The 27,363-nt window shown below is 40.2% G+C and overlaps 1 protein-coding gene across 1 annotated transcript; it reads right to left on the bottom strand.

Annotated features, from left to right (window-relative positions):
- Positions 1–20,121, bottom strand: LOC119870915 (putative protein ZNF720). Its single transcript, XM_038527902.1, is given in 5 exon segments — positions 1–5,400; positions 5,403–7,387; positions 16,679–16,774; positions 17,664–17,790; positions 19,630–20,121. Coding segments are annotated over 5 exon segments (2,325 nt in total). The 5' UTR covers positions 19,645–20,121; the 3' UTR covers positions 1–5,298.
- Between the last annotated feature and the right edge of the window lie 7,242 nt (positions 20,122–27,363).

Below are 27,363 nucleotides of genomic sequence, written 5' to 3'. Positions count from 1 at the left end.
AAAAGCTTTATTTGGTATAACTTACATGCCACACAATTTATCCACTTAATGTGTACAATTGATAGCTTTTTAACTGAGTCACATGTAGGTATAAGCAAACCATTGTCAATTCTAGAACATTTCATTACCTCCTAAGAAACTTCACACTCTTTAGCTGTTACCACTCTCATCTTATCCTCATATCTAATCAATAATCTGCTTACGTTTTTCCAGTTTTCTTCACCTACTATTGACATGACATTATATAAGTAAAAGTGTACAATTTAACTATGATATATATAAAAAACATATATATATTGCAAAACATATACCACAGTAATTTAGTTAGCATCCATTACCTCACAGTGTACAATTTTGTGTGTTATAAGAATTAATAAGAATTTTCTAGCAATTTTCAGATAGCCAAAATAGTATTGTTAATTATAGCCAACATATATTTTATATATCCACCATATTATCTACTCATCTGAAAAGAGACACAAGTCATTTCCAGGTCCTGGCTATTAGGAGTAATGCTATTGCACGTTATTTATTTTTCATATGTTTATAATTTTTCTAGTTTTGTACTTGTAATTGACTTCCACTTTCATGGCACTGTCGTAGGAAAAAGATGCCTGATACGATTTCAATCAAATTTATTAAGACTTGTTTTGTGACCCAATATAAAATTTATATTGGAGAATGCATGTGAAAACAATGTGTTTTTTGCTGTTGGTGGAATGGTGTAAGTCAATCTGCTAAATATCATGGAGTCTGGTACTTCCTTGATTATCTTGTCCCATATTGAAGGTGCACAATTGAAGTCCCCTGCTCTTGTATTGCTGTCTCTTTTTCTGTTCTTGTCTGTTCATTGTTGCTTATATATTTGGGTACTTTTATGTTGGGTACATAAGTATTCTAAAGATTACATGCGTTTGTCGAATTAACTCCTTCATTTTATTTTATTCAGGGAAAGTAGGTTATATTGATTTGAAAAACTGTGAAAGATTACTATGTATCAAATAAAATTCGTTTTTAAAAGTAGGTGACTCCTATGTATCCAACCTTTGACCAAATTGACACCACAATGTAAGCACAAGCAGTATTATGTAGCTCAAGGAGCAAAAAGCAGTAATCAGAGGTAAATGTCCTCTTAATACAGACACTAAATAAATACACAAACCTACAGCTTTAATACAAACTCATAGGTACATGTGCTTAGCCAGCTTTTGCCAACAATAAATGAGTAAATGTTTTATTTTCAATAAATGCACATATAGTGTACTTTAGTCACATGTAATGTAGTTAGTCTAAAAATCAAAGCATAATGTAAGGTTTTTCTTATGTGAAGATATACATTTCAGAAAGAATCCAACTTGAACTAAAGCCACAATCACAAGCACTGTAAAGGTGACCCATACAAAGCCTCTCATTTACATTGTATACAAAGAATAGCTGCCCAGGAATAATATCAGGAATCTTACAAAGGGGTATTATAATAACCTACCTGAAAGGACAAGTAAGTTATTTGGAGACTTTAAATAGCAGAGAATGTAAATTAAATTACATGTGAAAAAATCTGCAATGTATAATAGCCAGAGATAGAAAACTGAATACTGTGGGGAAAAGATTGATTAGCCCATACTAGTTGGTTCAATGAACCATTGGCTACTTCTTCAGTAATTACCAAGATTATCATTGCAACAATATTTTTCCACACACATCAAAATCTGGAAGCAGTAACTCCTTCTCAAATTGTCATTTAGTGTTCTCTTTTTCCCAACCTCAAAGCACAGGAGTAGGTTTTTGACTATTGACTAGCCATTTAGGGGACACAGGAGATATAGATGTTCATAAACATTACATAAGCTATAATTGATGTACCTGGAAAAACAGCACCAAAATTTATGGGAAAGTACAGTGTTTTTCATAGGGGTATGACATGAGTTATAAACACACTGTTTGAATCCTACCAAAACTAGAATGGGGGAATCTTTCTTTCCCAAATGCACCATAATTAAAAACACTGCATGATGTAACCCCTTTATTTTATAATGACCCGTGCAGTGTCTTACTAGTCTTTGACTTAAAGTCTACTTTGATTGATGTAAGCATACCTATCCTCATTTCATCTGGTTTCTATTTGCATGGTATATCTTTTTTCACACCTGCGCTTTCTGAGTGTGTTCTTAAGGCTGAAGGAAAATGTACTTGGCTCTTCTATTTCTTTCCATTCAGGCATACCTTTTAATTGGAGAATTTAGTCCCTTTATATTTAAACAAGTAGAGATTAAAGTATGGAGTTACTGTTGTCATTCTTTCGTTTCCTGTCTGTTTTAGAAATATTTGCTCTCTTCTTCATTGCTATTTATCTTTGTGATTTGGTGATTTTCTGTGGGTGTATACTTCAATTATTTTCTCCCTATATATTATGTATTGACTACAGGTTTTTACTTTCTGGTTACCAAGAGGCTTAAAGAAAGACCTCTTTTAACAGTTGATTTTAACTTCTTAACTGTTTAATTTCCATATAAAACTTTTTCAGGATTGAGAGTACTCTTAAGAAATACGAATTTCCATTTGTATGCCATCGTAGGGAAGATTTATCTACTATCTTTGTGGTATCTGTGCCGATTTCCTCATTGGAACCACACCACCTGATGTTGAGAATTCAACTTATAACCATTGCTGTTATCAAGATATGTCAGTATTTTACAGGACTGCCACCTTATTGTCCTTAAAGACCAAATAGCAAACCATCTTATTTAAACTATCCACAAAGTTTTTTATTTTTAATGAATGGAGAATGATATTGTGAAAACTTATTTCATGGTAACTTAATGTTATAACCATGAACAGTATCTCCATTTAGATTTTCTTCATATATTCTAATTCATGTTGTTGTTAATCTTCAATGGGAAATGAGGTCTGCATGAGACCCACCTAAGGAAGAAGGGCATCTCATCTTTAATGCAGCAAGTCAGCCATATAATTTCATATACCAACTAGGCATCCATGAATTTTCTAATTTTTTTTTAAATTTTTATTTATTTATGATAGTCACACACAGAGAGAGAGAGAGAGGCAGAGACACAGGCAGAGGGAGAAGCAGGCTCCATGCACCGGGAGCCCAACTTGGGATTCGATCCCGGGTCTCCAGGATCGTGCCCTGGGCCAAGGCAGGCGCCAAACCACTGCGCCACCCAGGGATCCCTCCATGAATTTTCTAAAGTACAAAATGCATTAAATGTACTAGTCACCAAGCTCACACAGGGTCAGTATAAAACAAGCAATCGAAATTGTACCTTTGCAGAAATCCATCCCTTGTATCTTTTGAAGCATAATACATTATCCTCACATTTAACTTTGTACTATTCCTTGTAAGTATTTGATTTTTTTTTTTTTTTTTTTTTTTTATTTATGATAGTCACACACAGAGAGAGAGGCAGAGACACAGGCAGAGACACAGGCAGAGACACAGGCAGAGGGAGAAGCAGGCCCCATGCACCGGGAGCCCGACGTGGGACTCGATCCCGGGTCTCCAGGATCGCGCCCTGGGCCAAAGGCAGGCGCCAAACTGCTGCGCCACCCAGGGATCCCCCTTGTAAGTATTTGATGTAGAGTACTGTCTAAAAAGGGAAACTTATATATCGCTTTCTATTGATTTGTGACACTTATTGACATTTGATGTTCAATAAGTACATTTCTAAAAATTTATGTCTTTCAACTTACTTTCCTTTCTGTAATCTCTGATGTTTTCTAAAGTCTATATATAAAAACTAGGTCTTTCCTCATTCATCTCTTTGTAGGTTTTGAATCTAGTACACATTTTGGGATTTTTTTTTATTATTATTATTTATGGTAGTCACACACAGAGAGAGAGAGAGGCAGAGACATAGGCAGAGGGAGAAGCAGGCTCCATGCACCAGAAGCCCAACATGGGATTTGATCCTGGGTCTCCAGGATCGCGCCCTGGGCCAAAGGCAGGCGCCAAACCGCTGTGCCACCCAGGGATCCCGCATTTTGGGATATTGACTCAGGAGTGAATTCCAGTTAAAGGAACTGCAACTTTTACACTTTATGGTTTCTATCCTGTATGATAGCTATGATGTTGAGTAACACCAGCATTCTATTTAGAGGTTTATCTGGATGTAATGATGTTGTAATGATTTTCCTCAGATTTTAAGGCTTGAGTACTGGTTAGTGTGCTTGCCAATTCTGTGGTATCTGTAAAATCCTCTCCGCTATACATTTTCTAATCAGGAATCATGGTTTGCCATTGTTGAAAGGCCTTCCCACATTCTTTACACATATTTCATTACTCTCTGTAATGAATTACCTAATGTGGAGTAAGAGTAGAGCAATACTTACAAATCCTCTCATAGTTGCTTCTTCTGCCACTTCTGCTATTTGTGTACTGTCGTTGGGAACCCGATAGTTCTGAGAAGAGGCAGCTGAGGAGATGCTGCCACTCTCAATGGCCGAAGAAATACCCAGGGAAGGAATCAAGACTGAGAACAATGATCATAATAATTCAAAGGTGATGGGGCAGGATTGCTTTGTAGTCCAGTTAAAGATGAAGAAGCATATACCGCATTTAATAAACTAATGAAAAACTATTGTGAACAGTAAGGTTTGTCAATGCAATAGGTCACAAGATTTGATGTGCATCCAATAAAGGAAAAAGACACACCTGCACAGCTGGAAAACGGAGGAGAAAGATACAACTGATGGGTTCCAGCACCAGAGAGGTATCTACTAGAAAGGGAACCTGTTACTTTACAACATTGCTCCTCCAGACCAAGAAGGGGTTTCCTCTGTTCTTTCATTTTTTCCTTCCCCATTCCTTTATTGGACATAAGATAACTGTGTCTCTGCACAAGCATACGGATTAAAAACAAAAACAAAAACAAAAAACAAAACAAAAAAAAACACAAAAAACTAAATGGCCAATGGTACAGTTTGATCAACATCAAGAGGAAATTGGATGAGGGGAAAAGTGGTTCTGGGAAAGTACTCTTTTCCATTAATGCTGCGATTATTCAGCTCTTACCTTTACATTCCATGAGTTACTTTGCTCTCACAGTTTGACAACAACTATAAAAGAACATTGCATACCTTGTTAGATTGGATAATTTTTGTTTTTCACATATCATTGTAAAATAAAGGAATACTTATATAATTTTGTTGTATACAGTTTTAGATGTAGGGCAATCTGTCTTAAAGAAGGGATAAATTACTGTAAAAGAAAAGAATCTTGATCATTTTCCGTTCAAGTCTAGTTTCTTGTTGCTTAAAAGAACTTAAAAAATTTTTTTCTCACAATCCTAAAACTTTGAAGCTTTGCTCTAGTATGACTTCTTTGATAATGAGTAAAGGTTGAAAGGTGATTAAAGTCCTCACCACATTTTTTACATTTGTTAAGGTTTCTCTCTAGTATGAATTCTATGATGAGTAGTAAGGTGTGAGTGCTGGATAAAGGCTCGACCACATTCTTTACATTGGTAAGGTTTCTCTCCAGTATGAATTCTGTGATGATGAGTAAGATTTGACTGGTGGTTAAAGGCCTTGCCACATTCTTCACATTTGTAAGGTTTCTCTCCAGTGTGAATTCTATGATGACTAATAAGGTGTGAGTGCTGGTTAAAGGCCTTGCCACATTCTTTACATTTGTAAGGTTTCTCTCCAGTGTGAATTCTGTGATGTTGAGTAAGATATGAAAGCTTATTAAAGGCCTTGCCACATTCCTTACATTTGTAAGGTTTCTCTCCAGTATGAATTCTGTAATGGTGAGTAAGGGTAGAGACATGTTTAAAGGCCTTGCCACATTCTTTACATTTGTAAGGTTTCTCTCCAGTGTGCATTCTGTGATGGCTAGAAAGGCTTGAATACTGGTTAAAGGCCTTGCCACATTCTTTACATTTGTAAGGTTTCTCTCCAGTGTGAATTCTGTGATGTTGAGTAAGATGTGAATGCTTATTAAAGGCCTTGCCACATTCCTTACATTTGTGAGGTTTCTCACCAGTATGAATTCTGTGATGTTGAGTAAGGCATGAGTGATGTGTAAAGGCTGTGCCACATTCTTCACATTTGTAACGTTCTCCTGTAATATGAATTCTGTGATGTTTAGAGAGGTTTGAAGGCTGCTTAAAGGCTTTGCCACATTCTTTACATTTGTAAGGTTTCTCTCCAGTATGAATTCTGTGATGCTCTGTAAGGCTTGAGTTACGTTTAAAGGCCTTGCCACATTCTTTACATTTATAAGGTTTCTCTCCAGTGTGAATTCTATGATGATTAATAAGGTGTGAGAGCTGGATAAAGTCCTTGCCACATTCTTCACATTTGTAAGGTTTCTCTCCAGTATGGATTCGCCTATGTATATTTAGGGATGAGCAGACCTTAAACGTTTTACCACATTCTTCACATTTGTACGGTTCCTTTCCAGTACGCATTCCGTGACGTTGAGGTAGTACTGAGTCCAAGTCAAAATCTTTGCCACATTCCTTACAAATGTCACTTTTCTCTCCACTATGGATTGTCTTATGTATACTTAGCCTTGATGCTTGACAAAACATGTTCCCAGGTTGATTACACCTGAATGGGTTTTTTCCCACATGAATTCTCTGTTGATCATCAACATTGGAGGACTGGTAAAGAGCACTCTCACATTCATTTTTAGGATTCTCTCCTATATTCATACTATTATGTGTACTAAGGTTAGAGTTTTGATAAAAGACTTCCCCACATTTACTACCCTCATGATGGTTCCCTAGAAACTGAGTCCTCACACATTGACTAACATTGGAGCCCTGGTTAAATGTTTTCTCAGATTCACTGCATTGAGCAACTCTGTCTCCATTGAACACGCTCTTGTAATTTTGTAGGGTCGACTCCTTAGTGAAACACCTCTCAAATGGATCCTGTTTAGCACTTTGTTCTTCATTTTTAAATCTCTGATTTGTAGAAATATTTGACTGAATAGTCAATCCAATTCTTTTTTCACAAGGGTTCAAATAATTATTTTCAGGATGGACTAGGTAACTTCCCAGATTTTCCAAACTGTCATCGTTCCCTAAATATGTAAGTTTGAACATTTGATTTGAGCTTTTGTTTTCAGAAACACACTGCTTTGTGGAAGTAGCATACTTAAAAAGGGAGGTTACTGAAAATGCTCTATATCCTTCACCATTTTGGGCAGGGAGATTCTTATTATGCGCAGATATCTTAATATGGTTGTGTCCTTCATGATGCGTTTGATGCCATTCACTCTCTCCATCATTGTCCCAGTCTGTCATGAAGTGTAAATTCTCAATGGCATTATTTTTTAATCTACCCATTGACACTGTTTGGAAAGAAGCTTCGATACTTGGCTTTGACAGCAAGCTCTGTGTGTCATGAGAGGATACGGCTGAAAGAAATCAAGAAAGAGAAATGTAAAATTATTCCATGTACTACTCTCAGATGAATATGCTGACAACCACTAATAGATAACCTGAAAATCAGTCAGAGAACATCAGCAAGATGGCTCGGAAGGAATCATCAGGACTTTGTTCCTCAATGGACACATAAACAAACACAGAATGTAATGAACACATAGCCTCATAGATAGCTGTAGTACTACAGCTATAGTAGTAGTAGTGTAGTACTGTCATGCTATAGTACAAATTACTTTCTTATATCACAAAAAATCAGGAAAGTCCCACGAGTCCAAAGTTTGCAAAAGGGAGGAAATTTAAACATAAACAGAAAAGAACAAAAGAGGAAACAGCAGGGATCCCTGGGTGGCGCAGGGGTTTGGCGCCTGTCTTTGGCCCAGGGCGCGATCCTGGAGACCCAGGATCAAATCCCACGTCGGGCTCCCGGTGCATGGAGCCTGCTTCTCCATCTGCCTGTGTCTCTGCCTCTCTCTCTCTCTCTCTGTGACTATCATAAATAAATAAAAAGTAAAAAAAAAAAAAAAAAAAAAAGAGGAAACAGTAATAATAGGAAAATATCAGGCAGCACGGGTGGCTCAGTGGTTTGGCGCTGCCTTCAGCCCAGGGTGTGTTCCTGGACTCGGTATCAAGTCCCACATCTGGCTCTCTGCATGGACAACAATAGGAAGAGTTGGTTTTCAGGAAAGATCAACAAAATTGACAGATTTTAACAAAATCAAGTAAGAATGAAAAAAAGGTCAATTAAAATCAGAAGTGAAGTGACAGCAGACAGTATTAACTGATACCATAAAAACACAAATAATAAGAACTGACAATGGATAACTATATGCCAAGAAGGAGATACCAAAAATGTGTATAAATTTCAAAAAAGATATAAGCTCCCTAGATTTCAGGATTCCAATAAATATTTCCTGAAGAAATATTTAAAAACTCAATATTGATCTACAACTACTAAGTAGATGGAAAAAGTAATTTAAAACGTCCCAACAAAGAAAAATCTTATTCCAAATGAATTCACGGGATAATTCAGAGATTTAATGTAAAAGTACTTTTTTTTTCTTTAAATATTTCATTCATTTATTCATGAGAGACACAGAGAGAGAGAGAGGCAGAGACACAGGCAGAGGGAGAAGCAGGCTCCATGCACAAAGCCTGATGTGAGACTCCATCCAGAGACTCTGGGATCACGCCCTGAGCCAAAGGCAGATGTGCAACCGCTGAGCCACCCAGGAGTCCCATGGAAAAGTATTTCAAATCTCTTCCAACATTTTCAGGGAGTGAAGAGAAGGGAAATTATCAAAATAGTCTCTGTGACTCCAGTGTTACCAAGTTGTCAAAGGCAAAGGAAGACTGTACAAGTAAAGAAGATTACAAACTACTACCTGTGAGGCGCAGTTATACAAAGTCCACAATAAAAAAAGCAAACTAGCACACTGAATCAAAAGCACGTTTTACAACACAATTAAAGGCAATTCTTCCTGGAATTCAAGGGTGTTTCAACAGATGGAAAACTATAAGTTAAAGGCTCCACATTAACAGAATGAAGATCAAAAATGGCAATCATATTGCTGCAGAACAAGAATATGAGCATACTGGACAATGTTTCATTATTAAAAACACTCAATAAAGTAGGAAAAGAAGCAAAACACCTCAACTTAATAAAGGCCACATAGCTATGAAAACCTGAAATCTAATATATTCAATAGTAAAAAAAAACTGTAAGCTTCTTCTGTATGATCATAACAAAGGGATTTCACTTCTATTCAACACAGTACTGGATATTCTAGTCTGAATGGGAAAAAAAAATTAAATGAATCCAAATGGGAAAAGAAAATGCAAGTTTATCTCTTTACGGATGACATCCTTAAAAAACCCTAAAGAATCCTTATCTTTTTGTTGTTTTGTTGGCTATCACTGGTATTGTTTATTTCTAGTAATTTTTTCTATGACACACTCCATTTTCACTTTTTTTAATGCTATAAATGCCTGAATTAAGTTGCAGTTTCAACTTTTTTCTTTTTTTGTTTTTATTTATTCATTTCCTTATTATAGTGGGTTCCATACCTAACATGAAGCGTAACTGGCTAACTGGGTCCTGAACCCAAGACCCTGAGATTGAGACCTAAACTGAGATTAGGAGTCAGATGCGAAACCGACTGAGCCACCTAGACACCCCCAACTTTTCTTCTGAATGTTACAAGGAACTAGAAAAAGAAGAAACTTAGCTGTGATCAAGTAGAGAAAGAAATTAACCAAGAAAATCATAGAGACCATAATTAACAGTAACATAACATTGACATCAATGCCCAGATTTTCCAAAAAATAATCAAAATTTTAACTACATTAACTAAGAAAAAAGGAGAGCAGCCTCAAAAATTAAAACAAGAAATGGGACAGAAAACACAACAGATAACTACAGAAATACATACTGTGATAATAGATTGCCATGAACAATTATATACTAACAAATCAGGTAACTTAGAAAACTCCCAGATAATTCCCCTATATATATATAAAACTACCAAGATTGAAAAATAAATCTTAAACCCAACAAGTAGATCTTCACAGACCAATAACAAGAATGAAAGTTGAATGTAGAATAAAAAAAATTCCAGGCACAGAAAAGCCCAGGACCACATACATTCGCTGGTCAGTTCTACCGAACATTAAAATAATAATAATAACTAATGACAATCATCATCAAAATCTTACAAATAGTGGAATGGACAGAACATATTCAACATCATCCTATGAGGCCTAGCATTACCCTGGTAGCAAAGCAGGATAAACATCGCACAAGAACAAAATAGTCTAGTTTTTGATATAGGTGTTGCTACTCTGGCTTTCTTTTGACATCCATTTGCAACTTAAATGTTTTTCCATGCAAGTGTAGCCAGTACCTAGCACCATAGAACCAGATTACAATACCACTGACCATATCCCCTCTGCTATATCCTTCAGCCTCATGATCGATTCTATAACTGAATAGAATCTATAACTGAATGCCCTTACCTTCCATTCCCCTTTACCCAGTTGGCCCATCATCCCTCTCCATTCCACTCCAGAAAGCAGCAGTTCTGTTTTATTTTTGGAGTCGGTCTGTTTCTGCCTTTTTTGCGGTTTCTTGCCATTGATGACCATGAAAATAGACCTAGGAAGTATTGTGCTGGACACTGTAAATAGACCTAGAAAGTACTGTGCTGAAGAGTCAGGCAAATAAAAGCAAATAACACATGATTTCACTTATAAGTGCAGACTAAAAAACAAGTGAACATATACATAAAAAGGAGAAACAGACGCATAAATATCAATTTTTTTTTTTTAAGATTCTGTTTATTTATTCATGAAAGACACACAGAGAGAGGCAGAGAGAAAGGCTGAGGGAGAAGCAGGCTCCCTGCGGGGGATCGATCCCAGAACCTGGGATCACAACCTAAGCCGAAGGCAGAGGCTCAGTGACTGAGCCACCCAGGTGCCCATCAACTTCATTTTTAAATAAACCCATGGATAATCCCAAGAAGTATAAAAATTCCATGTTCCACATATTCTATAGTGGAACAAGCTTGCCTATAACAATTTTCCAATGCTAGCAGAAGACAGAGGACTCTCAGATTCAAGTCCAAGGATCTTAGGGTTCATGACACATGAAACAGAACAAATTTCTTGATCACGCTAATTTCACTTGCCAGCTCCAAATCCCCATTTCACACATGTAGATGCTGCATATGCAGTGGGTTTGTGTCGCATCTATGAGACCCTGAGCACAGAGAACCCCAATATCTTGAAGGAGCAGAGAGCATATCTTCCTGAACCTTTGCCATAGAAGACGATATCCGTTTTCCTCTACAGTTAACAAATCTGTCCTCCACCTAAGGGTAAGATATTATCACTATATTTCAAAGCATTTTAATATTCGCACAGCAGCGGAAAGCCAATTAAGGATAAACACTTTCAGTGCCTCTATCCTTAACATACAGAGTAACTTAAACCCACAGAATCGTTTCCCAACAATATCCACCACTCAGTCTGACCCCAGAATGTCTCCTGACTAATTTTCCCAGATGTGCACCACCTCATCAAACACTCATTAGCCGGACACAGGATCTGGGATAAAATCTATTCAATGTGGGTTGCCTGCGTGGCTCAGTCAGTTCAGTGTCTGACTCTTGATTTTGGCTCATGTCATGATCTCAGGGGTTGTGGGTTCAGGTTCCTCAACAGACTCTGGACTCGGTGCTCAGCATGAAGTCTACTTGAGATTCTCTCCCTCTCCCTCCCACCCCATCCACATACACCGTCTCTGTAAAATAAATAAAGTCTTTAAAACTTGAAAAAAGCAGTTTACATCAGGAAATATTTTTCAAGGCTATCATTGGCAGGATACAATGCAGAAGAATTGGGTGACTTATAACATTCACTTCTGCACTGTTCCTGTGGGGGTTGCATTCAACCACGTAAACAAATCCCAGTACTCATGAAGGTCTACCTTAAACTTCTGTAGTGAACTTGCAAGGGAGATGTGTGAAGAAACACCTAAACTGTTCAGAAGCATATGAATTTACATGTAGTTGATGACAGATCTTGTACTTCTAACCCAGGCAGAACAGGTCCTGGAAACAGTGGAATCATGCCTCATTACAAGAAAATGGCTGAGAATTGGGAAACACATAGGATTTAGGACAGAGATGTTCACCACTCATCAACAAGAAATATCATAAAGAACAACATAAGGGCGCTTGGGTGGCTCAGTGGTTAAGCCTTAGCTGAGGTTGTGACCCAGTGTTCTGGGATTGAGCCCCATGTTAGGCTCCCTGCTAGGAGAGCCGGCTTCTAACTGTCCCTCTGCTGCTCCTCTTGCTTGTGCTCTCTGTCAAATAAATATATTAAATCTTAAAAAAAAGAAAAAAAAAAAAAAAAAAGAACAGGGCAGCCCGGGGGTCTCAGCGGTTTAGCGCTGCCTACAGCCGAGGGCTGGATCCTGGAGACACGGGATCAAGTCCCATCGGGCTACCTGCATGGAGCCTGCTTCTCCCTCTGCCTCTGTCTCTGCCTCTCTCTCTCCCTCTGTGTGTGTCTGTCATGAATAAATAAATAAAATATTTAAAAAATAAAAACATTAAATTAAAAGAAAAAAGGAACAATATAGACATGACGAGACCAGGTAAATGAAACAGGTGATCACAAGGACAAAAGTTCTTTGGGTGGCTCTGAAATGAGGTGAAGATTGGGAGGAAATGTTGATCTTATTATGAATACAGCTGACCTACTGCTTGTGCCTGGAGTGGATGAAAATCATGGAATTGCTGGTCCAGATCACAAGCTCACTACATGGTACCAAGGAATAACAACAATGGTCCATAAAGCAAATGTATCATTTTGATAAGATATCACAACCTTTTTTTTTTTTTTTTAAGATTTTATTTTTTTATTCATGAGAGACACAGAGAGAGAGAGGCAGAGACACAGGCAGAGGGAGAAGCAGGCTCCAGCAGGGAGCCCGACGTGGGACTCAATCCAGGGTCCCCAGGTTCAAACCCCAGGCTGCAGACGGCGCTAAACCTCTGCGCCACGGGGGCTGCCCGAAATGACTAATGAAAGCAAATGAAAAGAAACCATAATATGACACTTTCAGAATATACTTCAATTGGTTAGCCTTGTTGAGAAAAAAAGAAAATATTGAAAACCTCAGTCACTACACAGAGAGCAATGACTCTGAATACATCTCTGATTGATATTATATAGATCATTATGAATATTTTATTTTATTTATTTTTTTTTTAAGATTTTATTTATTTATTCATAGACACAGAGAGAGAGGAGCAGAGACACAGACAGAGGGAGAAGCAGGCTCCACGCAGGGAGCCCGATGTGGGACTCGATCCCAGGTCTCCAGGATCACACCCCAGGCTGCAGGCGGCGCCAAACCACTGCGCCACCGGGGCTGCCCCATTATGAATATTTTAGAAAAACAAAGGATTCTATCTCTGTGGTCTTAGTATATGAGAAAATTTCTAAAAAAGGTAAACACCACCAACCGTAAAGTTTGAAATGACAAATTGGATTACATTAAGAACTTCTCTGCATCATAAGCTCAAGAGACAGAAATAGAGTGGGAGAAGGAAAAAAGGACCCATTCTCATAATATATATATAGATCTATAAAGCCTGAAGAAAAAAAATACCAAAACAGAAAAAAATAGGCACAATAACCCAGTAAACACTTTGAAAAAGAGATTGTCAAGAGGTGAAGAAGAGCCACATCAAAGACACTAAGAAAATTTGTGACACTTGCCCACAACAGCAGCTCACCCTCCCTGACACTTGAAGGCACCCTGTGAAAAAACTCGTACCTCTCCTCAGGAGAGAAAGAAACGAGTGACCTGTAGGTTTAGGGATCTGGATTCTTGGCTGCTGCCTGAGGGACTTGTTTCTGTCACGCATGACATGGAGGAAGAGGGAACGACAGCACCCTCTGGATGCACTGTGGTGACTGCTCAGACAAAGGGTGAGTGTTCAAACAAGAAAGAGACTACAGAGCTGAAGCAGAGGAAGGAATCACATTAGGCATCGGACTCTTTTTTTTTTTTTTTTTTTAATTTTTATTTATTTATGATAGTCACAGAGAGAGAGAGAGGCAGAGACATAGGCAGAGGGAGAAGCAGGCTCCATGCACCGGGAGCCCGATGTGGGATTCGATCCCGGGTCTCCAGGATCGCGCCCTGGGCCAAAGGCAGGCGGTAAACCGCTGCGCCACCCAGGGATCCCAAGGCATCGGACTCTTAATTTCGGTTCAGATCATGGTCACGATCCTTCAGATGGTCTCTGAACTCTGAACTTGAAAACTGTCATCCTTGGGGCACCTGGATGGCTCAGTCGGTTCTGCGTCTGCTTTCAGCTCACATCCTGATCCCAGGGTCCTGGGATTGAGCCCAGGTCAGGCTCCCTGCTCAGCGCGAACTCTGCTTCTCCTTTTCCCTCTGGTCCTCCCCTGTGCTATGCTCTCATTTGCTCTTTCTGTCTCTCTCAAAAGAATAGATTAAAAATCTTATGGAAAAATTAAAAGAAAAAGAAAATGGTCATGGTGTAACTAAATACACAAGTAAAACCAAAACCACAACTAACTAATGTAGTGGAAAGTCCGAGACAAAAGGAAGCAAATTGTTATGGAATTACAAAGCCAGAAGAAGACAAAATTTAACCCGAGAAAAGCTACATTAAAATAAATCCATTAAAAATACGGGATTACTGGGTGGCTCAACAGTTTAGCGACTGCCTTCAGGCAAGGGCTTGATCCTGGAGTCCCAGAATTGAATGAGTCCCACATCAGGATCCCTGCATGGAGCCTGCTTCTCCCTCTGCCTGTGTCTCTGCCTCTCTCTCCATCTCTCATGAATGAATGAATGAATGAATGAATGAATAAATAAATAAATAAATAAAATTCTTTTAAAACAAAACAAAACAAAACAGATGCATTATTCTCAAGGAAACTTTCTATAAAACTAATTTTAAACTCTATGTATCATAAAAAACAAGCATGAGTTATTGGCTGGTTTTCACTGACCACAGTATAATAAAAAATATTCATTAAAATCAATCATTAAAAGCTGTAAGTGAAAATCATATGAACAACCACTTAAAAAGGCATTTTACAAATGTATTATTTTATTAATATATCCTTCCTTGAACAGAGAATTTAAGGCTACAACCCACTCCTTAGAACCAAGGAAATAAAGACATCTTCATTTCTAAATAAATACCAAGCAAGTTGCAAAATATGCTAAAGGCCACTATACATAAAATACATATTTGGGATTAAATTCAGATATATTACAAGGCAAGTAGAAGAAAAACCCAATGACTAATTTTCACTGAAGTAAAATTACATTTATGAACAAAAGCTTTCTTTAAAATACAGGAATTATACGAATTATACCACACTGCTTTTTTTTTTTTAAGACTTTATCCATGTATTTGAGAGAGAAGGAGAGAGAGAGAGAGAGAGCACAGCAGGGGAAGGGCACAGGAAGAAGCAGACTCCCCACTGAGCAGGGAGCCCAATGGCGGGGGCTGAGCCCCAGGACTCCAGGATCATGACTTGGGACCAACTGACAGGCCACCCAGACATCCCTCTACCTCACATGCCCATGTCATATCAGAACTTTTGATCTAATAAATAACAGATGAATCTCATATATAACTAAGAAGAAAGTGAAAACACACTTGACAAAATAAAAAGAAATTCCTGTCATACAAGACAAATTCATACAATGATGCAAGTATTAAGAAAGAAGGTAAAAATTGAGAATTTATTATAGGCTTCAAGTTCTAAGGTCTAAATGTTCTAGTTCCCCCATGGCATTAATTTAGGTAGGAATTCTAGGATACAAACAGATACGTTACATTATTTCACCACTGAGGAATGGAACACACTGTTATATCCTATTTTCAGTTCATACAAAGAAAAAATTAACTTCCAAAGTGAAATAAAGGATTAGATTTTCTTTTTTTTTAATATATTTTTAAAAGATTTTATTTATTTATTCATGATAGTCACACAGAGAGAGACAGAGAGGCAGAGACACAGGCAGAGGGAGAAGCGGGCCCATGCAGGGAGCCCGACATGGGATTAGATCCTGGGGTCTCCAGGGTTGAGCCCCGGGCCAAAGGCAGGTGCCAAACCGCTGTGCTACCCAGGGATCCCAGGATTAGATTTTCTTATTTTAGGGAGGTGCTTTGTTATCTGATGAAATTACTGAGTGTCAATTTTGTACAATCAAGAGTAAAGCCTCCATAACATTGGAATGCATAAGCCAGAAAACGTGGTACCTGTCTCCAGTGTTCCCAGATTTCTGCACCAACCCCAGTATGCCCACCACTACCCCGACATGCTTCTCACAATGCAAAACAGAACTTACATTGGCTAAGGCTATGGAACCTGAGAAACAGGGAGACTTCCCCAGGACCCTCACAGCAATGGAGAACCTCCCAGATTATGGAGACCCTCCCACTCCCAGGGGAGTCTCCTGGCCCTCCCTGTGGAAGTGATGGACCATCAGTGGAGCTGAAGGAGAATCCTTAGAGAAGCTAAGAGCTTGATAATGTTGGATAGCACATGTCCCTCTGTGACAGGGAGAAAAATATAAACTAGGTTTCTCAAGAGTGTATCCTTTCAAGGAGAACTACTCCCACCACAGTTTAAGGTCTCTCTTCCCCCTTCACATGTGGACCGCACCTCTGTCATCTGCCTCACTCATTTCCACTTACCTGGATGGATGGTTACTCTCTTCTTTCTCTTCACGCTCCAAGGCTCCTTCTTTTGCTCCAAAAAGGAGACCAGGTCTGGCTTTGACACAATGAGGCCTGGTTATTAGGAAAAAGGAAAATGGATATTGCTGGAGATTTTCAATCAAGTATCATGCTCAGTAGAGACCACAGGACAGAGTAAAATTATAGAAAATACCTTCCCAAAGGCTACTGACCAACAGCCCCTTTAGAACCAGTAGGAGGGCACACCGGGTGACTCAGTGGTTTGCGCCACCTTCAGCCCAGGGTGTGATTTTGGAGACCCAGGATTGAGTCCCACATCGGGCTCCCTGCATGGAGCCTGCTTCTCCCTCTGCCTGTGTCGCTGCCTCTCTCTCTGTGTGTCTCTCATCAATAAATAAAATATTAAAAAAAAAAAAAAGAACAAGCAGAAGGAGTTTCAAATATTCAAATCATGGCTTCTACTTCCAAGTACTAGATACAATAATAATAAATAAAAACTGGAGTTTAAATATCGGCAGTACCATTTGATGCCTGTCAATGTTTAGTACTGACATGCATCAACAGAAATGATCATGCTCCTTAAGGAAGGAGAATTAGGGGGGAACCCCTGGTGGCTCAGCGGTTTAGTGCCTGCCTTCACCCAGGGCATGATCCTGGAGTCCCGGGATCAAGTCCCACATCGGGCTTCCGGCATGGAGCCTGCTTCTCTCTGCCTATGTCTCTGCCTCTCTCTGTATTGTCTCTCATAAATAAATAAATAAATAACATGTTTTTAAAATTTTTTTTTTAAAAAAGGAAGGGGAAGCTAGAGCTGAAAAGGAAACATGAAGATTTTTCTCCACATCTACAAATCCCCATTTATTTCCCTTATTGCATGGATCCGAATTCCAGTCATGCAGAGGAATCTTCTAAGAGTCAGTCTTCAAAGGAAGGAAGAAAACCCAGAGTGTGCTCTGGGAAACCTGGAAGGAGTCATCCTCACCCAAGAAGAGAAGGTTTCCATAGTTCTCTAACATCACATCCCTGTACAGTTCCCGCTGAGTGTGGTTCAGGCATCCCCACTCCGCCTGAGAGAATTCTATGGCCACATCCCTGAATGTCAGCAGCCCCTGCAATAAATACCACAGTTACCAAGTGGCCGTAGGCAGAGTTCACAACGTACCTAAGATGAAAGAGGGAGTTAAATGTCACCAGCTAGATCCCATGATCTGACCCTTACTGCTTATGGGCTTGTGCCCTCTTTGTCCCATATTTTTCTCAGCCTCTTCTTTCTACCTTAATCTTTTACTTCAGGCATAGACTCCTGTGATGGAAACAGAAACTATCCAGCAAAAGAGGCGAACTCCCCTGTGAAAAAGGTTGGCCCGGGCCAATTTTAGCTTAACCCCTGACTCACAATTATGCAGTTGGACCAAGGAGTGACCCATGGAATGACCAACAGTTGCTTTTAACTCATTATAATACTAAAATCTCCACTCAAGGAGAAGCACAAACCTCATATTTATATAACAAAGTACATATAGAACTGTTATCTTCAGCTTCATATGCCACCTTATACTTAGCTCTACATAAGATGACAAGGCTCCAATTTCTAAATATCTACCCTAACCCTAAATAAAAGGAAATCATTCCCTCTGGCTCTGGGAGTCTCTTGTTGGGAAGTTACTCTCTGTGATCTCTGTATTTGCTGCAAGTCAAGTTTCCTTTGTGTGACAACTCTACCTGGAGTAGTTTCTATCTGTGATTCCCCAAGGAGTGAACTCCTTTTAGCGAAGTTATATTAGAACTGGTTCTGGCTTAGGTCAGCTTCCTGCTTATGCACTAAGATAATGTTTAACACAGTAATATGCTCTAATGAATTGTCCAACTTTGACATAAGAGGATGGCATATGATTCAGAAAACCATTATAAATACTGTATGTTTATCCAAGATAATTTATAAAATAAAGGTGTTGGGACACCTGGGTGGCTGGGCAGTTGAGCATCTGCCTTTGGCCCAGGTCGTGATCCCAGGGTCCCGGGATCGAGTCCCACATGGGGCTCCCTGCATGGAGCCTGCTTCTCCCTCTGCCTGTGTCTCTGCCTCTCTCTCTCTGTGTCTCTCATGAATAAATAGATAAAATCTTTAAAATAAATAAATAAACAAATAAACAAACAAGTCAACAGAGGCATAAGAAATTCCTGAGTACTGTAATTTATATCATGCTTTATAGGTTGCATCTATTTTTTTTTTTTCTAGATTTCATTTATTTATTTGAGACAGAGAGAGAGAGAGTGCAAACAGGTTGGATAGGGAGAAGCAGATTCCTTGTTAAGCAGGGAACCCAATGTAGGGCTGGATCCCAAGACCCTGATATCATGACCTGAGCTGAAGGCAGATGTATAACGACTTCACCACCCAGGCACCCATAGCTGTGTTTACTTCTTAGGTGGAAAATTTTGGTGGGGTACAAATGTACTTATCAAAGTCCAATGTGAATTAGAATTTTATTTTCTTTTTTTTTTAATATTTTATTTATTCCTGAAAGACAGAGAGAGAGAGAGAAAGAGAGAGGCAGAGACACAGGCAGAGGGAGAAGCAGGCTCCCTGGAGAGAGCCCGATGCGGGGCTCGATCCCGGGTCTCCAGGAACACACCCTGGGCCGAAGGCAGGCGCTAAAGCGCTGCACCACCCAGGCATCCCCCAAATACAATCTTCAAAAATAAAAAATAAATACAGTTTTGGTGGCTTATTGGAAGCCCCGTTGGAGAGAAGGTTAAGAAGGTGATGGAGGAGAAGTGTTCTAAGATCGAGCCTTGGGTATTATATTTGAAAAGGTTTTTAACAATAAGTGAAACCACGAGGCAGAAATATCAGAGCTGGAGGAATCAACACTTGCAATCTCCAAATGCAGGGAATTTCGGGCCAAAAAGGCACTGCGGCCTCTAAGCTGGGACACAAGGCTTACCTGAGACCCCGCCATCTCTGCTCCGTCCACCTCGGCCTCTAGCGAGCTCTCTCACAAGATCTCCGTGGAGGAGTCCCAGCTGCATCAGGAGAACACACCTTTAAAGGCAGCCAAGTCTCTCCACCTATAAACTGCTCCCCTGCAGGCAGGACTTTGAAATGCACAAAAAGCCCAACTTCCTAGTCCTTTGGGTGTGGAGCTGTTGAGAAGCTGTGAACTCCCAGTTGGAAATCAGGAACTGATTTTTCCTTCTCTGCTTCCAGGGCCCTCCCCTCCCCCAGATGCTCACAGATTCAGCTACAGCCTAGGCCCCGTGTGCTGTGGCCCTAACCCTCCTGACTCGGGTAGTGGAGACCATTACCCCTCCTAAGGCGAAGCCTGCTCTCAATTCTCAGAAATTAAAAGGAAGCCTTTCTACTTAACTGTGGCCTCACTTAGAATCACCCGGAGCACTGACTTAAAACAACGCTGTTGTTTCCACCATCAATTGACAGAATCCGAGGGGGAAGAACTTTTTTTTTTTTGTTTTAGATTTTATTTACTTCTTCATGAGAGACACAGAGAGGCAGAGACGGGCAGAGGGAGAAGCAGGCTTCTCGCAGGGACCCCCATGTGGGACTCGATACTGGGACTCTGGGATCACGTCCTGAACCAAAGGCAGACAGACACCCAACTGCTGAGCCACCCAGGCGACCGGGGATGATCTATTTTGATACTCCAGGAAACATCTGGGGAGGTGACCGGCAAAGCACCGCAACCAAGGCTGTGCGGTTACCAGATTTAAATCCACGCCTTCTTACTGATGAGAGTTTCTCAAGATTTACATCTTCTCCCTCTTCCTGCTACACAAAGGGAGATACTCTTAGGAAAGGACCTTTCCCTTACAAATGCAAATATCTCTTCCTTAAAGAAACGTTGGGTGTCACACCTTTTCCTGTGTCTTCTGTTGCTTTTTCTTTTTCAAGATTTTATTTATTTATTTGAGAGAGAGAGAGGGAATGGAAAGGCAGAGCACAAGCAGGCAGAGAGGCAGAGGGTCAGAAGCAGGCTCCTCCTTTACCAGGGAGCCCAACCCGGGACTGAATCCCAGGACCCTGCTTCTCCCTCTGCCTGTGTCTCTGCCTTTCTCTCTCTCTCTCTCTCTCTCTCTCTGTCTCTCATGAGTAAATAAATAAATAAATTCTTCTTAAAAAATAAAAACTGCCTATAATTTTTTCACCAAAAGATGGGTTTATTTATTTTTTTAAAACAATTATTAATTTACCACTCCCCCCCCCACACACACACAGAGGCAGAGACGCAGGCCCAGAGAGAAACAGGCTCCATGCACGGAGGCCTGATGTTGGACTCGATCCTGGGCATCCAGATTCTCACTCTGGGCCCAAGGGAGTTGCTCAGCCAATGAGCCACCCAGGGATCCCCTTAAAAGGTGGGTTTATTCAGGAATACAGAGAATTGCAATTAGGAACATACAAGCTGTGGCAAAACCATAGGCAAGTCCAGGGAACAAAAAGAGGAATTTTTTTGTTTGGTTTGAGGAGACAAGGCTTAAGTTGAGAAGTCTATTACAGAATAAAAATTATTTCTGGTAAAATGGTTTGAAGGACGGTGGGTTTTCACTGGTGAGGCTGTTGCCTGGGAAGGATAAGAAAAGCATCTCTGCCTTTGGTTGCAAGAGTAGGTATAAACCGCTCCCAAGGTCAAGCTTGTGTAAGGTCAAGATCTTCCCTTCCTGTTGGAACTGCCATTGACTATGAGTGATAGGGCTTAAGATCTCCCTCTGCTGAAAACCTCCTGACTCCATTTTAGTGAGGGTTCCAATTACTAACTTTCAATCAACATTTGATCAATATTTCAACATTTCCTTCACTCTCAGTAGAGGGCAGCAAACATTCTCATCCTCACTTTGATGATGTTAACCTTTTTTTAGATTCCATGTGATTTCATACCAAATTTTTTTTACTGTGTGTGCTTTATTTATGCCAACAAAATATCCTACATTTAGTGTGGGCCAAGCCCAGACTGCTCCATGATGGACCACTTTGGCAGAAAGATGATTTTGATTGAAAAAGCAATCAAAATGGGGCAGATTCAGGAAATGTCGTTTTCACCCCCTTCACTGACTAAAAAGAATTTAGAGAGAGAACCTATCCCAGGCTGAAAGCTATCACCATATGTAACTACATTATTATATAAACTAAGTTTGAGAAACAGGGAGGAACATAGTTAGGCCTGTTTGAGAAAAGTTCTCTATGGCCTATTGTTTTTGAGTGGCCTAGATAATATTTGTTTATCAAATATTTCCTCGTTTTCTTCTTCCCTGTGAGTTGAATTTCTTCCCTTGGAGTTCCCAGACTTCAACCTTCTTCTTCTCAAAGACATATATCCATTACTTTGCCAGTCTTTGCAACACTCCGTTCAGTGGGGAGTATCCATATGTATGGTTTAAATTTGATTTTCCTGTTTATCTTATGCCAATTTGATTCTTAGTCAATAATGAGAACTTCTTCAATGTTCTGGTTTATGCTTTTGTATGTTTCTCCAATCAATATTTAGCTCCTATTTTATACAACCAATGTTAAGGAAGAAAAAGAAACAGAAAGGCGGTGCCCGGTATCTACATTCTCAGGGAAAATATGAAACACTTAGTACCAACTGTGAGTGTTATAAGAGTTCACTAAAGTATTATGAGGATTAACTCACATGTTCCTAAGGTCCCAGCAAAATATCATGTGTGTGCACATAGTAAAAGCTCAATATATACTGCATTAATAGAATATCTATGTTATTTTCCAGATGTAGATTTTCTCAGACTCTAGCTATGCCGAGCACTCCTGGCTACATAAGTCTAACTCACTCCCCTATGCTCTCCAGCTTAAGGATTGACTCATTGTAGCTTCTTGAGATTTCAACAGACCTCCGATGTGGGGGAAACAAGGAACCCGATGATTCTGGAAGATCAAGTTTGCCCATTCTAGAAAGTGGCCTTCCCTGATGCCAGCAGGTCTCCTTGAGATCATACCAAGAACGATTAAGCACTGCTTCCCCTGCATGTCAATGCTCACTACTCCTATGTTCCTTCCCCTGAAGGACTTCCTGCTTAGTCTGGTTAATAGAGTGTCTTTGGACATAAATCCACCATGGTCTCCATCTGCCAACCTCCTGAACAAAGCAAATTTTCCCTTCCAACTGTGAAAATGAGTAATGGAATGCCTCACTAAAATGGAGTTGGCAAGGAGCTTTTCTGCCCTACTACAGGTAGTCAATTGCAAACCCAGCGGGAAGAGATGGGCTTGATCTGATATGGCCTTGATCTTACTTCTAGATACTACTCCTCTATTCCAACTGAAGGAAGAGACACTTATGTTTGAAAAATACTTTCCCTCCTCGTGGGCATTTGAACAGAAATGGACTGACTTAACCGGAAGTAATCACGAACTTCAATGGCCACAACTTCCTTCTTTGATCTTTCCAAAGGAACTTACTTTTTTTAAAAATTTTATTTATTTCATCATGAGAGACAGGGAGAGACAGAGAGGCAGAGACACAGGCAGAGGGAGAAGCAGGCTCCATGCAGGGAGCCCGGCATGGGACTTGATCCCGGGTCTCCAGGATCACACCCTGGGCCAAAGACGGCCCTAAACCGCTGAGGCACCCGCGATGCCCCATCCAACGGAATTTTTATCAAAGATAAGGTGGACAACCATGGTTCTAAAATTGACAAAATTAAACGGGTTTCCAATTTATTTGGTATTTTGAAGGTTTCAAACGCTATCAGGAATGTAATATCGCTAAAAAAAAAAAAAAAAAAGGAATGTAATATTGCCTCATGACAACCTACACTTTTTCAAATAAATAAGGTAAGCAGATAATTACAAAAATGAAAAGGGGCTTCTGGGAACTCTTCTTCCTCTCCCCTACCTTCTTTGTCAACTGCCTCTAGGATGCCACCTCATGCTCAGCCCCTACCTCTAGTGCAATCTTCCTTTCTTCTCTTCCATCCTAATCTCCACTCTCATTCTATCCTTTAGTTACACCTCCCTTTTCCTTTGAAGCTCCCTCTGCTACCTCCTCCCCTGAATCTATTAAAAATCTGCCTTCCTGGAGTCTTTTGAGGACCTCAGTGGACCCAATGTCTCTTATTTTCCCTGGAGGAAGGCTGAACATTGAGCTGAAGTTCCCTAAAGTTCCCTATAGTGACTGAGGATCCCAATAGGTTTGCTCAAGAATGTAACATAGTTATTCTAACTTCCCAAAGTGGTTTGTCAGATTTACATCAATTGGTCTACATGCTTGTTGGTGAGGGCCAGGTCAAACACTGGATGAAACTAGCTCAATGGGAACATCATGAACAGAATCCAAAGCAACAAACCTGTAACTTTTGGCAAGATGCTACAAAACTTGCTAGAGGCCCCACCAATCAATTATGATGGGTTTTCCCAATCCTGTGGATTGGAACAAAATTCAGACTTGTACACAGAAGACCAGTTATTCCCTTCATGATGATTATGATCAAGTTCAATTGTCTTTAAAGAAATTTCTAGCCTTTATAAGTTGAATCTACTTGTGTAGCTTTTAACTTTCTATTTATTTTTTAATTTTTAAAAAGTTTTTATTTATATATTTGAGAGAAAGAGAGAGAGAGAGAAAGAGCGCAAGCAGGGGCAGCGGGAGGGGCAGAGAGAGAAGGACAAGCAGACTCCCTGCTGAGCAGGGAGCCCAAGGAGGGTTCAATCCAAGGACGCTGGGATCATGACCTGAGCCAAAGTCAGATGTTTGACTGACCCCCCAAGGTGCCCCTTAACTCTATGTTTGTTAATGGAGTGATCCAGGATCTTTCGCTTTTAATTTAAAGCATCAAGATGAAATGGGACATCATGTCCACTCCATTTAATTAATTAGACAAACCAGATTGCTCACACCCTGGAGAAGTCATCTAGAGGAAAGACCACTAAAATTTTTCATTATTCAATTCCAGCAAATGAATGCCCCTAAACAAAAATGGAAGCCTTGCTTCTGCAATTCCTTCAAGAAACCAGGACATCGGGATCCCTGGGTGACTCAGGGGTTTGTCGCCTGCCTTTGGCCCAGGGCGCGATCCTGGAATCCCAGGATCGAGTCCCATGTCGGGCCCCGGGCATGGAGCCTGCTTCTCCCTCCTCCTGTGTTTCTGCACCTCTCTGTCTCTCTCTATGTCTATCATAAATAAATAAATAAAACTTTAAAAAAAAGAAAAAAGAAAAAGGAAACCAGGATAAGGAGTACAGTATTACATATTTAAGAGCTTTAGGCACCTTCAGCTCTTTAGCCAACTTTTTCAATGTCCTCCTGATTCTCAGTGGCAGGGCTCCAAGGAACTCTAGGGGCTTTTCCCAACCCTCCCTCTCAATTGGCTTTGTGAAACTATTCTCCACGTTGCGAATAAATCTGTCTCTGTTCTTATTGACACCTGAGCTACACCTGTCCGTGCTCAATCCCACTGCTATCAAGCAGCCCCTGCCTCAGAATACTAAAACAGTTAAAATATTATGGGTCTGTAACAAATCTCCCTGGGTGCCTGTGTGAACCCACTTCCTGTGTCTAGACCCTTTGAGCATTAGACAGTTTTTTCTCCTTAGTTCATCTGCCCTAAATATTTATTTACCGGCCTGAGATTTCTTTTAAAAATGTCATAGTAGAATTTCTTCCTCCCAAAAGAGGAACATGATTCTAAAATCTCACAGTAGTAACCACAACTGGGAACTAGGGTAAATAAATGACACTTTAATATTTTCCTATGCTCTGTCTCTGATAGCAATTATAGTTGAGGTGAGGGGTAGCAATCACTTCTATTGGATCAACTACCATCCTCATTTTTAAAAAAAGATTTTGTTTATTCATTCATGAAAGACACACACATATAGGCAGAGGGAGAGGCAGTCTCCCTGAGGAGATTCTGAGGTGGGATTTGATCCCAGGACCCCCGGATCATGACCTGGGCCGAAGGCAGATGCTCAACCACTGAGCCACCTGAGTGCCCACTACCATCCTCTTTTTTTAAAAAAGTTATTTATTCATGAGAGACACGGAAAGAGAGAGAGGCAGAGACATAGACAGAGGGAGAAGTATGCTCCTCGCAGGGAGCTCAATGTGGGACTTGATCTCAGATCCTGGGATCATGCCCTGAGCCAAAAGCAAATGCTCAACCACTGAGCCACCCAGGAGTCCCCACTACCATCCTTTTTATGAGGAAAATGTTCAACCGATATTGGCCCAATCCACAGTGCCCCTCCCATCAAGATTCAAATAGATCCTCTAAAGACCTGTCTAGAATTAATCAATACCCTACACCTAAAGCAGCCCTTCAGGGCATCAAGCACATAACAGGATTACAAGGCTCAGGGCCTCCTTCTGTCCTAAGTCACTTCCTATAACATCTCTATTTTACCTGTGAGAAAACCCAAAGTCTGAGGATGGAGGTTTTCCCAGTATTTCTGAGAAACAAATAACATTGTTTTCTGTCTGCATCCGGTTGTTCCTAACCCTCATGTACTAGTGACATCCATTCCCATTGAAACCAAATTTTTCACTGAAATTCATCCATGCAGTTCATTTCTTTCTTTCTTTTTTTTTTTTTTTGAAGATTTTCTTTATTCATTCATGAGAGACACAGAGAGACAGAGAGAGAGGCAGAGACACAGGCAGAGGGAGAAGCAGGCATTATACGGAGAGCCTGACCTGCGACACAATCCAGGGTCTCCAGGATCACACCCTGGGCTGCAGGCGGCACCAAACCGCTGCACCACCGGGGGCTGCCCTATGCAGTTCATTTCTAAGTATTCCAGTTGATAAGGGTAGCCAGTTTCTTTTTGCCTTCACTTCGGAGGAATGGCAATACACCTGGTCAATAATGCCTCCAGGTTACATGGTAGGTCCTTCCTGTTTGTCACAAATCTTAAAGGCTAATAAGAATGACATAAAGTTTTCTGCAAGCTCCTCTTTGTTATGATGTGTAGGTCATTTGCTTCTTTGCTCCCTTATCAAGCTACTTTACATGAAGACATTATCTATCCCTTAAAACTTTTGCCCTGAGGAGACTTAAAGTCCCCCCTCACTCCCCCCCAAAATACCCTACAGGTTGCTCACACTTAGCTTAGATATTTAAGGTACCTGCTCTCAGAACAGGGACTAGATTTGGATTTGGCAGACTTCAAGGCATCCTGAATTTCCCCAAACTTAAAACTAGCAGCAACTTTGAGGATTTCTTGGACTTTGGTAGTTCTTGTCAAAGTTGGATTTCAAACTTCTCTTTCATGTCTCACTCTGTATATGTTTTACTTAAAAAAAGAAAAAAAACAAAAAAGAAAAAGACTAACCTAACCCTATTATTTAGAAAGGAGGGGAAGACATAGCCTTTGAGACTGTGAAAAAAAAAAAATTTAAAAGTCTAAAAGAGTCCCTACCTTCAGATATCCTAATTATCAACTTCCCTTTTTCTTCTTTGGATATAAGGGGGAAAGAAATGACCTTTGAGTGCTCACTCAGAAACATATTGCCCACAGGCAATTATAGCCATCAACTGGACCATGTGGCTTGGTGATATCCCCCTGGCCTCAGAGCCATTTCTGCTACTGTCTTTTAGGTAAGGCCACTGAAGAAATAGTCACACGGTCCCCTTGAACAACCTGCAGTGCTCCCAAACTGCAGGGAATAAACTCTTGATCCAAGTGACAGGTCTAAAGAAAGCACCAGGGT

Source organism: Canis lupus, chromosome 1, assembly GCF_011100685.1.
Source record: "Canis lupus familiaris isolate Mischka breed German Shepherd chromosome 1, alternate assembly UU_Cfam_GSD_1.0, whole genome shotgun sequence".
Lineage (NCBI taxonomy): Eukaryota > Metazoa > Chordata > Mammalia > Carnivora > Canidae > Canis > Canis lupus.
The sequence above is the reverse complement of the archived record's forward strand: the minus strand, read 5'-3'. Positions and strand labels throughout refer to the sequence as shown.